Source organism: Sceloporus undulatus, chromosome 1 (assembly GCF_019175285.1).
Source record: "Sceloporus undulatus isolate JIND9_A2432 ecotype Alabama chromosome 1, SceUnd_v1.1, whole genome shotgun sequence".
Classification (NCBI taxonomy): Eukaryota; Metazoa; Chordata; class Lepidosauria; order Squamata; family Phrynosomatidae; genus Sceloporus; species Sceloporus undulatus.
In genome coordinates, this window is record NC_056522.1 from 58,093,196 (window position 1) to 58,110,764 (window position 17,569).

At 39.1% G+C, this 17,569-nt stretch overlaps 1 protein-coding gene across 1 annotated transcript in view; it reads right to left on the reverse strand.

The window, feature by feature from the left end:
- TTC27 (tetratricopeptide repeat domain 27) overlaps nucleotides 1-15,438 on the reverse strand; it is a 102,125-nt gene extending 86,687 nt beyond the window's left edge. The window contains 6 exon segments of the mRNA XM_042462876.1: nucleotides 1,070-1,234; nucleotides 5,040-5,142; nucleotides 8,367-8,507; nucleotides 11,545-11,674; nucleotides 13,591-13,771; nucleotides 15,284-15,438. Of these exon segments, the coding sequence (XP_042318810.1) occupies nucleotides 1,070-1,234; nucleotides 5,040-5,142; nucleotides 8,367-8,507; nucleotides 11,545-11,674; nucleotides 13,591-13,771; nucleotides 15,284-15,383 (820 nt within the window). The 5' untranslated portion in view covers nucleotides 15,384-15,438.
- Between the last annotated feature and the right edge of the window lie 2,131 nt (nucleotides 15,439-17,569).

The following is a 17,569-nucleotide window of genomic DNA, read 5'->3' on the forward strand; positions in this document are numbered from 1 at the left end:
GCATTTCTGAGACTAAACAGGAAAAAGATTTTACCATAAGCTTTTGTGGACTCTAGGCCATGTGCATCTGCTGAAGTGGACTAGTGCTAGAAATTTCTTTTTCTTAATTAACCTCTCATAGGAAAAAAGACGAACACAGCTGTTGTTGTGTGCCTTCATTTTTTTCCTGACTTATGATGACCCTAAGGCAAACCTATAATCAGGTTTTCTTGGCAAAATTAGTTCAGAGGAGGTTTGTCTTTGCATTCTCCCAAGGCTGAGAGAATGTGACTTGCTCAAGATTGCCCAGTGGGTTTCCATGGCCAGGTGAGGACTCAAACCCTGGTCTCCAGACACATAGTCCAATGTTCAAACCACTACACTATGCTGGCTCTCTCGAATACTACTATTTGGTTTTTATTGGTTGCTTTTATTGATTTCAGCAATCTTTTAAATAGTTTTTTGTGTGTGTGTGTGTGTGTGTGTGTGTGTGTGTGTGTGTGCCTTTTTTCTTCTTTTGTTCTGTGTTTTCTTGCTATTTTACTGGTTTTTAAAATAATTATGTTATTAGCAGCCACATTAGCACTACTGGGCGGAAAAGTGAAATACAAATTTAACAAACAAATAATGGCCATTGGATCCAAGTTTATCCACTTCAAGCCTATTGTCCTGGACAAAGACTCGATCACAATATAACTTACTAACCAACAACAATTCAAAGAAACATATGTAATCTAAAGCTATCCCAAGTGCCACTACTCTGACCACAGAGGGGGAGAAGAAGAGGCACACTTCCATCATGCCTAGACTCCGGAAGCAGAGGAAAGACCCTCCCTCCATTCCAGCTGCCACTGGAGAAAATGCCAGCCACAGATGCTGGTGAAACGTCAGGAATAAACTCTTCTAGAACATGGCAATATACCCCGAAAAACCCACAAAAAACTATGGATGCAGGCCATGAAAGTCTTCAACTTCACAGTTTAAATAGTCTTTAGCATATTCACTATTGCATTCTTTTTAAAAACCTCAAGTGGTCTATGCTACTTAAGTGTTAAACATTAATGCTCAAGAATATGGAAAAGAAACATACCTGTCAAATCAATTTGTAACTTGGTTATGTCTTTAGCTGCATGGAAGTGTTCTTTGGCTTTTTTATACTCATAATAATTCAAAAATGTGTAAGCGCACTCTAGATGGAATTGAACAGCAAGATGCCAACATTCATCATCCGTGAACAAAGTCTCAATTTCAAACACTGCAAAAATCAAAGAAACAAAAGGAGAAGACATTGAGAATCAGAATATGAAGGACATATAATGAGAAGTAAAGGAAGACACTTTGGATTTGTCACTTGGGCCACAAAACAACCAACACAAATGTTTAAACCTACTACCTTCCTGGTTTTCAAATAGACTTTAGGAAAAGCCAGGGAATGTGTGCACTCCCCAGATGTTAACAGAGTGCTAAGATGAGGACTGCAGTCCATCATAATCTGGAAGGCCACACTTTCCCTATTCCTGTTTTAGAGAATCTATTTAATCATCTTATTTTATGGTAAACAGACATCCTAATTAAATCAAAAAGGGTAAAGAAAAGGCAGCAGCCATTTGTGTTCTGTTTTCACTTCTAACAGTGAAACCACACATGGACTGCCGTTATTTTGTAGATTCTTTATAAGCTGAAATTGATCGAACACAATCCATACACAATGTTTCCAGACTATTTAGCCTTGAACAGACTGTTACCTAGAGTTGAAGAACAGGGTCAGAAGTTGACTTTCTAACAGCAAGGTTAATGGTTAATAGTATTATTTTCTAGGAATATATAATGCAGTGTAATGAATTGAATTTTAAGTGAGGTAAGCTGCTCTCACTGGTCTAGGAGCAGAAGATTAGGAGATAAATAAAAATATTGGCAATAGTAATACATCATAACTAAACTTGAACAGGCAAGGAGCTGAAAAGAAGGGGGAGAAGGGATTACTTAAGTCAATGGCACGTTTTCAATCTGAATCTTAACTGAAAAGATTGCAAACATTATGCCTGCACTAATCCAAATCCATGTCACCCTTTAAAATAAAGTATTTTAATATACTGTATTCCCTTTCTTAGTAATGGATTTCAGACTTTATACTAGACTGCAAGCAATTATATTTGGACAGTGATTTTCTAAATTATGTATCACATGAAAGGAAATCCTTTAAAATACTAAACATGCAGTCAAGAAACCCATTATTATTCACATTTCTGAATAATAACTGCTTCATTTTCTGACGAAGCTCATCAACTCTTTGGAACAGTGGATTAATCTTAGGCATATAGAGACATCTTCACCCAACACACACACCCCAAAAAAATCCTGCTTTCCCAGAACTAATGCTGTTCACTTTTAAAAGCTTTGAGCTCTCATAAGCAGCTGGCCAAGGTCACAGACAAGATAAAGCAGTAATATAATCCTACTGCAGCCACAGAATAGTAAGCATGCAAAAATGCTCTACCTTTATACCTTTTTCAAATACAAAGGCAATTTGGATATTTATACATTTGGCATCAAAAGCCTGAGATATCTATGTATAAAAAATTACCACTCTGCACTCAAACTGAATGATAGTTCTACTAAAGGTTTTCTATTTAAGAAACTGGCTGGGCTCCATGGTCCGTTTTAAAAATGAACATTACAAGGTATTAGTAATAGCTGAGTGATGTAATTTCTATAAAAAGATGCTTAGCATACCTGCCAAGTATAATTTATTTCAAGGCACTGCTTTCAAGTACAAAAGTATGAGATAGTCAAATTAGAATGTGTCATCATATCAAGTTAATTTGCCTTTGTCTTTACAGTCAGCATTAACCACTTTCAAGTTTAGAAAAGATATTAACAAAAATGTCTACTATAGACTCAGTAGTGAACCTGTACCATTTCCTTCCCCACCTGTGGCAGTAGTTGAGATCATACTGCTTGGTTGCTGTCCAGAAAGCAGGGACAGACTCATTAAAAAGAAATGTAGTGTTGTTTGTTACACTATATATCCCATATATATGTATAGAAACTTACAAGGCTAACAACATTTCCAAATATTCTTTACACCTCGTTGAATTAGCAGACATCACATTCCCAGACAGTACAAGTTCGGCTTTTGACAAATATGTTGCTGTTAATTTGGTATAAAACAAATGATACTAGTACTACTGGGATGCTGAAGTTACCAGCTGTCTTAATGTTATTACCTTTTTGTGAAGAACAAATGAGTAGGTAAGTTGACATATTTATGGGATTCTGTCTTGTTGGTGGAAGTGTATGCAAGTCTTTAAGGGTTACAGAACCCCTTCAGGCAGAACAGTGAGGGAAAATACACCCAGACACACCCAGTGGTTACACACTAGTTCTTAAGAGATGTCCAGAGTCCTTTGTATTTGGAAACTCAGTAAAATTCAATCTTGCATACACCACTTCTTCTTCTGGCTGTTTGTATTTTAAACCAGTTAAGGACAAGCCAGAATGGGATTACTTTAGTTTCTGGCATCATACCACGTTTAAGTATTTTCTGGTGGGACAGAAGTTTAGGCTGATCATGGAGGCCTGTTCTTAAGTTTAATGAAATTTTATTCTATTGGCTTTATTTCATTTTGTAAAGTATTTATATCTAATCTGCATCCATGTGAATCAGAAAGATTAAAAATCCAGACTGAACATCTAAATTAAAATGGTAATACAGTGGGCCCTTGATATTCACTGGGATTTGGTTCCAGGACGTCCCATGGATAACAAAATCCATGGAAACTCAAGTCCCATTAAATATAATGACTTAGTAAAATGGTGTCCCTTATATAACATGGGAAAAATCAAGGTTTGCTTTTTGGAATTTATATATTTTTAAAATATATTTCAAGCCATTGATGCTTGAATCAGTGGATAATAAATCCATGGATATGGAGGGCTGACTGTATCTGAGGGCCCGTACAGACAGGCCAAAATAAAGCTGCTTCGGGCCACTTTGGATGTATTCTGTTTAAATGATGCATGCATCCTAGGAGGCCAGAAGCCACACCAAAGCCATGCTCCAGCCATACGCATCATTTAAACAGCATACCTCCAAAGTGACCCGAAGCAGCTTTATTTTGGCCTGTCTGCATGGGCCCTTAGTTTCTAAAGGGGTTATGGCTCCTAGAAAGATAATGCTATTTTGGCTTTTCAAAATACTACCCCACCCATCTAAATCTTACTTAGCTGGATCCCACTGAAAATGTAGAAACAAATTCCCAGAAAATGGGGGCAGATTGGGCTATCAGTAAAAAATGTGATAATTACTATAGACTGTTTCAATGATGTTAACTGTATTTGAATGGACCCTAATTGTTCAACTTTAACTTTAAATAATTTGTTACCTTTCTATTCTTCCAATTAAGAGGTTACTGATGCTTTTCTTCAGCTGGCTATTATAATGATAAGTGAGAAGACTGTTTTATACTGCTTACTGAAAGTAACTTTCCAATTACTATAATACACTGGTACTTAGTGCATTAACTGGATCATTTAAAAGTAGGATTTTCAAATGCAATTTTTATTGAATACCAGAAGCCTACACAATCCAGCAGGATGGGTTTCATCTTCTTCACACAAAGCTATTGAACATTCTGTTATGGGGACATTGAGATCAATCCAATGGTGTTTTGTTTTGTGTTTTACAAGATGACAAGGCGCTTATCTCTAGCAAAACAATATGCAATCATTATGAATACAAAAAGGCTAGTGATCACTTGACCATTATGCACTGAAATCCATTTTTTCAGAATTCTCAGATTTAAAAGAAGTCATAAAACCAAGTCATATTTTATGAAGTGGCTTCCTGTTTAAGCACTGAAGTACACAAGTAATCCAAAATTTAAGACAGGAATGATGATCTGAACAGAATGCAATATCTGATCACTTTATTTATTTATTTACTTACTTACGTTATTTATACCCCGCCCTTCAGCCCTAATGGCTCTCAGAGCGGCTTACAATTATTATTTTTAATAAGACGGTTCACTTGCTAATATCTAATGTCTGTTTTAATATACCTTGCTGTACACAGGCCTGGGCAACAGCAAAAAGTTCAGGTGATCTTTCTTCTAATAATTGCTGATGGATGGTCACACATCGCAAAGTCCACCAGGGCAATGTCTGTGAACAAGAATGAAAGGTATTTGGATGAATTAAATCCATTTGTTTTCAAAACTTCTTTGGACTGTAACACATTCACATGGTTATATTAACAGGTTAGCTCTAACTCATTATAACACAAACAACCTTCCTGATACTGAAAACCAAAAGGTCTCTCTACAATTAACCAAAAGAACATAATCTACAAACACTGCAGGCACTACAGATAGCTAGAGTGGAAACCCTACAGTGAAAGAAAGTGTCTAGCTCAACGACACACTGTGTACTTTGCATGCAGGACACTCAGGCTTAAACCCAACTGCTAGTCCCAACAGTGTAGATCCAATGGATCAATCATGTGTGTATGTGCCATCAAGTCACCTGTGGACCTATGGTAATCCCAAGAATTTCATAAGGTTTCCTTAGGCAATGAATACCCAAGAGGTGGTTCCAGTTCCTTCCTCTGAAATATAGCCTACAGCACCTAGTATTCATTGACAGTCTCCCATCCAAGTACTAACCAGAGCTAAGCCTGTTTAGTTGCCAAGATCAGATGGGGGTCTGGTGACTCTATGGTATTTATTATTCAATGTTAACTCAACATTTATGTAAATACTACTGATTCAGTGAGTCTAGAAACTGGGTTTAAACAACAGGTTCAATCCTCACCATTTCCAGGTAGGGCTAGGAAAGACACCTGTCTGTAACCTTGGGAAGACACTGCCACTTAATATGCACAAAAATGAGATAAATGGACTGATGTAATACATTGCAGCATCTTCATAATCGAAGAATGGAAACAATGGCTAAAGGAATTATACCAACAAACATGTGGCTGTTCTATAAAAACTGACAGGATTTAGGAAAAGACTATGGACATGTATAATCCACAGAATGTTTTCAAACCTACTGCAAAGGTGACATGATAAATAAATATGCCACTGAAATAAAGACAGAGGTTCTTAAGAAGTACTGGGACACTTCTTTTGACACCTAATGGGTAATTAGCTGATGGGCTTCTACGTCTGTCCTGACTTTGCTGTGTCTGTTCAGTGCAAAGCAATTACATTATAACATGCCCTGTAGAAGGCATCAAGGCTAAGGAACTGCACGATCGGAGGGCAAAAATATCCCAGGGAACAGTTGCATGCAGTTTATTAAAACTGTTCTAGAAACACCTGTCAAGCTAGATATTGTACTGCCTTGCACAGGACACAATGAAATATGACTTATGCTATCAAGCTGAATAAAATAAGGTACATATACAGGAGACCTTGTTTTCTATTTGACACTTCATTCAGGAACTCACAAAGCTTCAGTAGATTTGAGAAGACAAAACGGTTTGCCACCCTGCAGCTGACATTGTACATAGTCTTTATGGATTTTGTCATCCAAAGCATGCAATAATTAAAAACAACAACAAAACATATAAACCAACACAGCCGAGACCAAATGTGATAAACACAACTGAGGGATTGCTAGGGTTACTAGTATTTATTTCGAAAACTGTCAGATATTTATTTTTATTGTTTTATTTATTATTTGCCAGATATTTATCCAGGTTTAAAATGCTATTACGCTAACAGGAGAACAAGTGAGCATAACCATCATTCCGATATAACAGTAACTTATAGTTTAGTGTTTAAATGCTGAGCAGATATATGCCTTGGATAAGTAATGTGGTCTCTCTTCTTTATGCATGTGGGATGGTAAAAGATTCTGTTTGGGATTAAGAGTAAAACCGTATATTTAAATACTATTGTTCGCTCAAACCATGAAGCCATTCTCAAAAAGCTAATACTATTGTTCACTCAAACCATGAGGCCAATCTCAAAAAGCTAACTACAGTGAGCACTTGGTATCTGCTAGGAATTGGTTCCAGGACCCCCTGTGGATACCAAAATCTATGGATGCTCAGGTCCCATTATATACAATGAGATACTGTAGTTAAATGATGTCCCTTATATAAAATGGAAAATCAAGGTTTGCTGTTTGGAAATATATATATATATACAGTGGTGCCTCGGGTTACGAAATTAATTCGTTCCGTGGCACCGTTCGTAACCCGAAAAGCCTTCGTAAGCCGAATTGCCATAGGCGCTAATGGGGAAAAGCCGCGATTCCGTGCGAAAAAGCCGAAAAAAGCACCAAAAGTTTTTTCGTAACCCGAAAAAACATTCGTAACCCGGAACAATGTTTTCCTATGGGATTTTTTCGTATCCCGAAAATTTCGTAACCTGGGTATTTCGTATCCCGAGGTACCACTATATATATATATATATATATATATATATATATATAATCTGTGGATATATATATATATATATATTTCCAAACAGCAAACCTTGATTTTCCATTTTATATATATATATTTTGAATCTGTGGATAAAGAATCCAGGAATAAAACTGTACAGTTTGTACAAACCATCATTTTCCATATTTGGACATACTAAAAAACTGCAAAAAGCTTAAACCTTTCATTACCATTCTGAAGGAAAGGAAAACAAAGCAAAGGAGAGCACACATTCAAGACTTTAGTCTACTCTTCCCAACTCTGAATTACACAACATCTGAATTAGGCCTAAGCAGGAGTGCCATTAGAAGGAAGAAGAAGCAGATGAAGGAAGGGCAATTTTCTAAAGAAAGTGTTAAGTACTAGTAATTCTCTTCCTATCAGCATTATGTTTTGGTTCAAGCACTTCTGAATTAAATTTTGGTGCCAATATACTTTCTACAAACTGTTTAAATCCTGTTCACAATATTCACTTTGTAAACAATACAGACCATATTTCTAGAGGATGAGAATCTTCTGTTATGGTACCTATGTATAAAAGGGATTCATTAACAAAACATACACACACACTATAAACCTGTTTGACATAATTTGACATAATGACATTGCCTTGCCTTGCTGAGCCCCTGTGCTCTCCTGACTTCTCCCCTACAGCTCAGCATCTTTTCACCCCTCTGATCCTAGACTTCCCTCTCTTTAGTTACAGCATGGCTTCCACCTTTACTGCTATGGCCCTGTTCTCCTGCAGACCTTTGTGTTAAGAGTCCTGTTTCCACTCACTTCCTTGAGACTGTCAAGAAATTCTAGCAATATTGCAATCATGTGAAAATAAAGCATTGATAAAAAACAAGAAAGGGTGAATCAAGAAACATGGTGCAAGTGATAATATGCATAACAAAAGCCAAATGAAAGAAAGCAACAAGCACAATTATTTCATCACTTGTTTCATTACCTGAATAGCTCCTAGTTTATGTCTTGAATTCACAAGCACTTCTCTGGCTAGCATCAACAAAATTGAATGGGAAGTCAGGCTGTAGACTGATTCACCATCTAGAACCAACATGCTCAGGACAGCTGCAGACAGTCCACCAGGCTGGAAAGACCAAGCAAGAAGCTCATCTTAGGCAATTTCAAATTATTTAAAAAGGAAACCTAAAACCTGCATTGCTTTCCATTAATGCAATTTCCATTTGCCTCCTTTCAAAATACTACTAGCTGGATAAAACTCCTTATAAAACACTAATGGCACTGCATATACCTCTGTACTCTACGCTGCTAATAAGTGAATACTGTACAACTGTATGCTTTCAGAAAAATCACGATAAATAAATCAGAGGAAATACAAATTCCACTGTTAATATTACATAGAACACAGAAAAATATCCAAACAGGAAAAAGGAGCAGGAAATTTAGGTGAGGAAGAAAGTTGAATTTGTGGAATTTGCATCAATGACTTCTATCTTCAATATTAAGCGGCATTAGATTTATAACCAAGGCTTACAGCAAACATATTTTTATTGAACACTACAAGAAGTATCCATGTTTGTATGAGTTAGAAACTTTGTTTTTTTTCTTCATAATACTCTTTTCCCCCTCCCTCTTTATTTCTTGCTAGTTTTTCCCTCTATCCACCTCAGTTTCCCCACTTGTCATTGTTCCAGGATCACAGTACAGTAGGTAGAATCACTTTCTGTCTATGTGTGTTTCCCTCTTAATTATCTGAAGAGCTTAGGACCCTGCAAAGAGTAGTACAGTACTTGGAGCTGTCTACAGGTCCTCTGAAGAAATTAACTTCACAGTCCTTTCTGCAGCTTGATCTTGAAGAAATATTAATGTGTGCTCCCTCTCTCTCAATCTGTCTTCCAGCCTAATCAATTTGGCTTCAAGCCTGATTATAGGACAGTGACAGCTTTGGTTGGCTTGGAGGATGACCTACAAGAACTGGACAGGTGGAGTGTGTCTCTGTTGGTTCTGCTGGACATCTCAGCAACGTTTGATACCATCAACAATAGTATCCTTCTGGGCCACCTTCCTTGGATGGGAATAGGAGGAACTGTTTTATGGTGGCTTCATTCCTTCATGGAAGGGCGCACTCACAAGGTAGTGCCAGAGGACTCTCTGGCCATTGGTCTGTGGTATTCCCCCAGGGTTCATTTCTACTCTTCATGCTGTTTAATATCTATGTGAAACTGCTAGGAGAGATCGTCTGTAGATTTGGAGTTCGATGTCACCAGTACGCTGATGATGCCCAACTCTATCTATTTGACTTCAAGAAAGGTGTTTCAGTACTAAACTAGTGTCTGTTGTTAGTAATGGACTCTATGAGGGTGAACAAATGCACTGGATGAAGATGACAGAGGTGCTCTAGATCACTGGAAGGCAGATTAGGAAGTCATCCCTGCTGGATGGAGGTTTCATTCCCCTTGAAATCTCAGGTTTATAGCTTGAGAGTGCTCTAAGATTCAACCCTAAGGCTGAAAGCCCAGATATCACCAGTGGTTAGGAGTGCATTTGCACAGTTAAAACTAGTGTGACAGCTGCACCTATTCCTTGAGATGTCACATGACAAAGACCTTCCTATTTAAACAGGACTTCAATTTTTAACTGTTTGGGGTAGGCAATGGGTAGGTTTTAATGTACTTTTACAATTGGCATTCATGGATTCAATATATTCACCCCAACAAAAATTAAATCCAAAAAATAAATCTTGATTTTGCCATTTTATGTAAGGACCACAATTTTACAATGCCATTGTATATAATAGGACTTGACCATTCACATATTCTGGTATCTATGGACGGGGGAGGGGGGTCCTAGAACCAAACACTAGTGGATATCAAGGGTCCACTGTAATTGCTTTAAACTAATGTTTAAACTAATGTAGGGTATAGGCCACTTTGGGTCCCTTATGGGGAAAAAGTGGGATATAGATTAAATAAATAAATAGATCTCTACACTGGAACTCTCTTCTGCCTTGGCAAAGATTTATAAAAATAATAATGATAGATGTTGGAAATGTGAAGCAGAATCAGGTACCTTTATTCACCTGTGGTGGAAATGTAAATTGGCAAATAATTATTAGAAAAAAGTTCATGAAGTATTTGAATTTTTTTTAGAAATGGATATATCTTTAGACCCAAAAATATATTTGTTATGTTACATATTAACACAGAAGAAACACTGGAAACAAAATATGGTAGATTAATCTTTTATTTAACATCAGCGTCCAGAATAGTATATGCAGCTAAGTGGAAGAGTAAAATGACCTCTGAAATAAACGATTGGCTATGGAAGGCATATGAGTTTACAAAAAAGACCATTAGAGAAATTCTGGAAAAATTGGCATCCTTTGATTAAATACTTAAAATAAAATTGGGGGCCTAATTGGGTAATGGGCCTGAATCCAACTACAAAAGAGAACAATAACAAGGTTGATCTAAATACCAAAAGTCACTTAAACAGAAGAAATTACTGCATACACTGGTACCCCGGGATACGAATGCGCCGCGTTACGAAATTTCCGGGTTACGAAAAAAATCCATTAAAAAAAACTGTTCCGGGTTACGAAGGTTATTTCGGGTTACGAAAAATTTTTTGGTGCTTTTCGGCGCTTTTTCGCACCAAATTGCGGCTTTCGCTATTAGCGCCTATGGGGCTTCGGCTTGTGAATGCTTTTCGGGTTACGAATGGCGCCGCGGAACGAATTAATTTCGTAACCCGGGGGAGCCCTGTATCATATATTAAACTCTTTATGTTGCCTTAATGGGGTAAAAACATATAGATTAATAAAACAAAGTTCAATGATTTAGTTGGAAGTTTGTCAAATGTTATATGTATTAGTAGTTAGGAATTTGTTGGATGTGTTAAAATGTTTAATATTGTTTTCTTTTTGTTGTGGTATTGATGTTTAATGTCTTTTAATGTCTTTTTTGTCTTGTTACTTTTAATCAATAAAAAATAAAAAATGGCTTTACAGTACTCAGTACAACTGAATGGTCATCTAGGAGGGACACTGAGCAATCATTGTATGATGTATAAAGGGACTTGCTAGATTTCTAATATGACAGAGAGCATGTTTAACACACCAGTTGTACTATGAGGGACCAGAGTGGGGAAGGTTGGTTGTATACCTCATTGCACTGCTGTAGCAATTCAGATGGTAGGAAATCTTCAGGTTGTAAGTCAACAGGAGGTCCAGTCCAATTGCTCTGAACGAACAACTGCAAGCTCCCCACACCAATCAGAAACACCACACTTTGTCTGTCAGACACAATATGCAGTTAGAACAGGAACAAATGAACACTGGAGAGAAATCCACAGGTTCTCCTTTTACACACATTTTATTCAAGAAATGTAAAACCCATCAAATGATTGAGTACAGTGGTGCCTCGGGTTACGAAATTAATTCGTAACGCGGCCGCTTTCGTAACCCGAAAAGCCTTCGTAAGCCGAATTGCCATAGGCGCTAATGGGGAAAAGCCGCGATTCCGTGCGAAAAAAGCCGAAAAAAGCACCAAAAGTTTTTTCGTAACCCGAAAAAACATTCGTAACCCGAAACAATAATTCCCTATGGGATTTTTTCGTATCCCGAAAATTTCGTAACCTGGGTATTTCGTATCCCGAGGTACCACTGTATTAAGTTTGGGCGTGGAAATACATTTCTGACCAAAATTTGTTCAACCTTTTTTCCAAGGAAAACTTCTGCGGTACTTCAGTTTAAGGTTAAATTGCACATTGTCTGCAGTGATTGCACAGACTTTCAAAAAGCCTGGGGAAAGCAACTGCATATCTTGACTTTCTCAGTTCAGTGTGAGAGAAGATGTTCCCTGCCCTTACCTTTATCTAGCAGAAAAGAAAGGAACTTTCCTCTGCTAAATTGAAAAATGAATAAAAATGCATGAATGCATCTGGTTGGCCACTATGGGAACACAATGGTTTAAATCCAACTGCAAGTCCAACCTGATCGATTCAGTGAATCAACTACTGAATGTTAAGTCAACACTTAAATAAACTCTATTGATTCAGTGTGTCTGCTTTATTTGAGACCAGCAACTGTATTCAAGCCAACAATAGATAATGCAGGCCTTTAATCCTAATCATGATTCTTATTTGAACTAAATTATTTAATTAGGAAATAAAACATACCAAATCAATGTGGTTTCAGTTTTATATCCAAACATTCCATATTCCCATATATAGAAATTACTTTAATTAGAACAGCTGTAAACATTTAAAGACAACAGGCTTCACTTATTCAGGAAAAGAAATGTAATACTGTTTTGTGTGCCAGCTGTAAGCGAAATCAGTTAGTTTTGCTTTTACTTGCAATTTGAGATAAAATATAAATTTTACGTCAGATTTTGACTGGATTGTCATAGCAATCAGATGAATTCATAACTTGATTATTGGATGGTTTATGTATATTTGTTGTTTTATTTTATTTGCCCCTCTTCATTTCCAAATTAATAATAATAATATATATATATACTCTCCCATCTACTTCCAAAAGATAATCACCACATTGATGTATGCCTTTGATTATACTAGACACCGACTGGTTATGTCTATCTGTGAGTTTAGATCAGATCAGAGTTTGTGCTCCATTTAGGGTTAGTTGTGGAAAGGGCTATTTTAAAAGGAATTGCCAGTTATGACCACTCTAATTTCTTGGTAAACTTTTATCAGGCATGCCAATGTATGCGCCAGTCTCCTTGCTCACCACATGTTGATTTTTGGGGAAATACTCTATTATAATTGTTCTCATGTCAACTGAAGATTTCATATATGGCTAATCAGGAAACATCAATTCAATACACCTCATTGTACTGGATCTGAAATGCACTGTTTTGTTGGTTGCGTTTGTTTCAGTAAAATCTTTTTTTAAAAAAAAATAATAATTTAAAAAAGGAATTGCCTGTTGACAATACAGCAAACTGAGGCTAATGCGAATCACATCGTAAGTTATCAATTACTGTAGAAATAGGCACATCCAAGCCATAAACTGTGCCCCAATGAAAAAAAATGCTTTTATCTAAAAATCATGTCTATACCAGGGGAAAGGCAGGATATAAAAAATGAAATAAATAGTAATATAGTAATAATAATAATAATATGTCATTGCTAGTTTCTGTACAAGATAAAATAATATTTTCTTTTCCCAATAAAGCTATTCTTACCTTTCTATAGAATCAGCATCTTCAGAAGTACAGTCTAGATAAGCTTGGATCTGCTTTTCTAAATAGCTGTCAATAGTTTCTTCTGCTCCTGCGGGTGATGTGAAGATATTCTGGGCTGCTTTGCTTAGTAAAATAGCCTCATAGTTCCCTTCAAGCAGCAACTGCAACAAAGATCCACTTTCTGAAATAAAATATATTTAGCGAAATTCTTTAAAAACAGCCTACATTTTATATAGCAATTTAACAGCAAAGCCTCTTATTCCAAAGAAAAGGAACGTTGTATGTTCTCAAGGATTCGACCGGAAATCTAGTAAACATTGGGCCAGAACAGACAGACCAAAATAAAGCTGAATCGGGTCACTTTGGAGATATGCTGTTTAAATGACACACGTATCTTAAGAGGCTGGAAGCTGCGCCAAAGCTGCACTCCACTACTTAGGACTGAAGCATGGCTTTGGCATGGCTTCTGGCCTCTCAGGATGCATGCATCATTGAAACAACATACCTCCAAAGTGAACCGAAGCAGCTTTATTTTGGCCTGTCTGTTTGGGCCCATTATGTCTGATTTGCTCTGAAGACCTTTCACAATACACAATTTTAAGCTGTAGCTTTCTATAAAACTGACAGGTCACTTACACCATCAAGCACAGCAACTGCTTCACCAACTAATATCTATTTCGTATTAGAAAAATGTGGAAACAACATTTGTATCTATGCTTTGCCTGCAGTTCTCAGTGAAAGTACAAAATACACCATCACAGAATACACCACTCTTTCTGAGAAGGTAAGTACAAAACATTACACAACTAAGATCCAGTTTGAGACGGCTTAACTGCCCTGGGTCAATGCTAGGGAATTCTGGTATTGTTCGATCCTCAGCTTGACCACGAAACCCACTGGGCAAGTCACACTCTCTCAGCCTCAGGGGAAAGCAGTGGCAATAATCTTTTATCTTGTTTTATTGTGTTTTATTTTATTGTATTCTCTGTATTTTATTGCTGTAACTCACCCGGATTCCTTGTGATCAGGGGGCTATAAATAAATGATTATCAAGGTAACCAGATGTCCTCCTTTTCCAGGACATGTCCTACATTTCAACATTCCCTGTTCAGAAAGAGCTCTAGCGCCACAACTACAGCTCCCAGGATTCCCTAGCACTGAACCAAGGCAGTTCAAGCAGTCTCAAATTGTAGTTTATTGTGGCACCAGAGCTCTTTGACAGAGAAGGCTCAATGTCTCACAAAACTACAGCTCCCAGAATTCCACAGCATGGAGCCAGGGCAGTTATTCTATGGTATAAAGTGTTCTCAGACCAGATTATTCCTTAGGTGTGGAGGCACCCTTATTAGGTCCTGAACACACTACAGCAATAATAATCCAGTCTGAGGCCGCCTTTAACTTCCCTGGCTCAGTGCTAGGGAACCCTGGGAACTGCAGTTTATTGTGGCACCACTGACAGAGAAGGCAGAACTACAGCTCCCAGGGTTCCCTAGCACCGAGCCAGCAGCAGGGCAGTTAAAGCAGTCTCGAACTGTAGTCTCTTGTGGCACCAGAGCGCTCTCTCTGACAGAGAAGGCTCAATGTCTCACAGAACTACAATTCCCAGAGTTCCCTCGCCTTGAGCCAGGGCAGTTAAAGGGGTTCTGCAGGGTGCTTAATGGGGGAAAGGAGAGACAGAGACAGAGAGCCTTACCTGCCGCCGCCTCCGCCCCGTTCTGCTTCCACCGCGGCGACTCTGCTGCGCTAGGAAAGCCCCTCAGCAGCACTCGCTCCAGGGCCCTCATCGTCTCCATCACTCAGGGACCCGCGCAGGCCACGCCCCCTCGGCGTCAAACGCGGAAGGAACGCCAGAGACACGTGTTGGGAGCCGCCGCCGCCATACCAGCCGCGCGGAGCACGCCGGGAGGAAAGGCCCGCGCATGCGCATCCGCGCCGTCGACGCCGTGGTCGCTGTGCTGGCGGAAGAAGTGCCTCCTCAGCGCAGAAATAACAACACGGTTTGGCAGCGCGCTCTCATTTTAAGCATTAGAGTAGACTGCAATTCACAGACGTTTGTGCCGTTAGGCGGCTGCTGGCTCCCACATTCAGTCCAAGCTTAGTCCATGGCACTGAACATCCAAGAGAGCTGCTTGGGAAGCGGAGAGCAGAGTGTGTGGCACAGGAGCCCTTGCTCCCCTTGGCCCTGTCAGCCTCCATGGCTAGGCCCAGCTGATGCATGAGGCTAGTGCTCCGTACTGCTAACAAGAGGGAAATAGAGACCCCAAGGGCCCTGATCCAGTCCAGCCCCCTTCTGCCATGCAGGAACTCTCAGTCAAAGCATCCTTGGCAGATGGTTATCCAGCCTCTGTTTAAAGCCCCCAAAGGGCAACTCTGTGACCTGGAAGGCACCTCCACTTCCTCCACGTTGCACCAAGTCCAGGGCCTGGGACATACTCTTAGTTCCCATAGGATCTCTTCCTGCTGGAATCATCTTGCTTGCTTGCTGAGTCTTATATTGGTGCAGCAGCTTCCTAAGTAAGAGACAGGTCTTGGGGCTAGTTCAGGACTTAAAATGCGTCCTCTCTGCGTCCACACGACTCCTGCCCCGACTCTGCCCCCGTGGCGCCATGACACTGCGCACCACGCCACACAGCGCATGGCATCACGGTGCCCCTCTGGGGCTGTGTTCAGATGACGCAGTGAAGCCCTTTCCAGGGGGCAAAAAGGAGTCGCGTTTTGGAAAGGCCAGCTCAGGGCGGCCCAATCTGGCAAAGATGGAGGCAGCTGCAGGGTCCGTCTGCCAGGCCCCTCCAACGCAACACACTGTCTCTCAATGACTAGGAGTTGCCTTGACAGTAAGAATCAAAGAGGGATGTTCAGAAGCTGAGAGTCTAAAAGTTAATGAATGTAAGCTTATGAGCTGCCAGTTTTATTTGAAACTGTGTATATTTTGTGTGTGTTAAACATAAGAACAATTGTAACTGTCTTAAGCCAGATCTGCCATAGGTAGGCAAGTATAATTCTGTTACTGTAAGATATCTTCACAAGAAAATAAAGAATAAAATAACATGTTTTTTTTGGGGGGGGGGGGGGGGATTGGATTTGTTGCCCCAAAAGGCAAGGGTAAAAGTACTGCCTTGCAAAATGAGATTGCTCCTTGAGAAAGCTGGAAGTAGCCTTACATTCTCTAACTCATCTCTCAAGTCTTTGTGCATTTAGTCAAAGACCTGGCTTGGGTTGGATAGCATTAGATCCCTACACATGGCCTTTTTTTTCCTGAATAGCTTTCTACTGCAATTTTATAATTCTTGGTTGGTGCCTTTCCCAGTTGTTTCAAGGTGGCTGCGGCAGCTGCTCTCACATCCTTGAAGAACATGGGTTGTTAAAATAATAATAATAATAATAAAACTTTATTTGTATCCCACTTTTCTGTGACAAAGCAGCTCACAACACATTAAAATCCACATTTACAAAATTATGTCCCAAATTCCCTCCCTTAAAACAGGATTAAACATGTTACAATTAAAATATCTATTAAAAACACAATGTTGTTGTTGTTGTTTTGAGGCATTACCACTTATTGTGTACCTTCAGTGTCTACTCTGCATCAACAGTATAGTGTCTAGATCAAGGGAAGTAATAGTGCCACTCTATTCTGCTCTGGTCAGACCCCACCTGGAATATTGTGTCCAGTTCTGGGCGCCACAATTCAGAAAGGACATTGAGAAACTGGAGTGTGTCCAGAGGAGGACGACTAAAATGGGGAAGGGTCTGGAAACCATGTCCTATGAGGAACGACTTCGGGAGCTAGGGATGTTTAGCCTGGAGAAGAGAAGTTAAGAGGTGATATGATAGGCCTGTTTAAATATTTGAAGGGATGTCATATTGAGGAGGGAGCAAGCTTATTTTCTGCTGCTCCAGAGAAAATAACCCAGAACAATGGATGCAAGCTACAGGAAAAGAGATTCCACCTCAACATTAGGAAGAACTTCCTGACAGT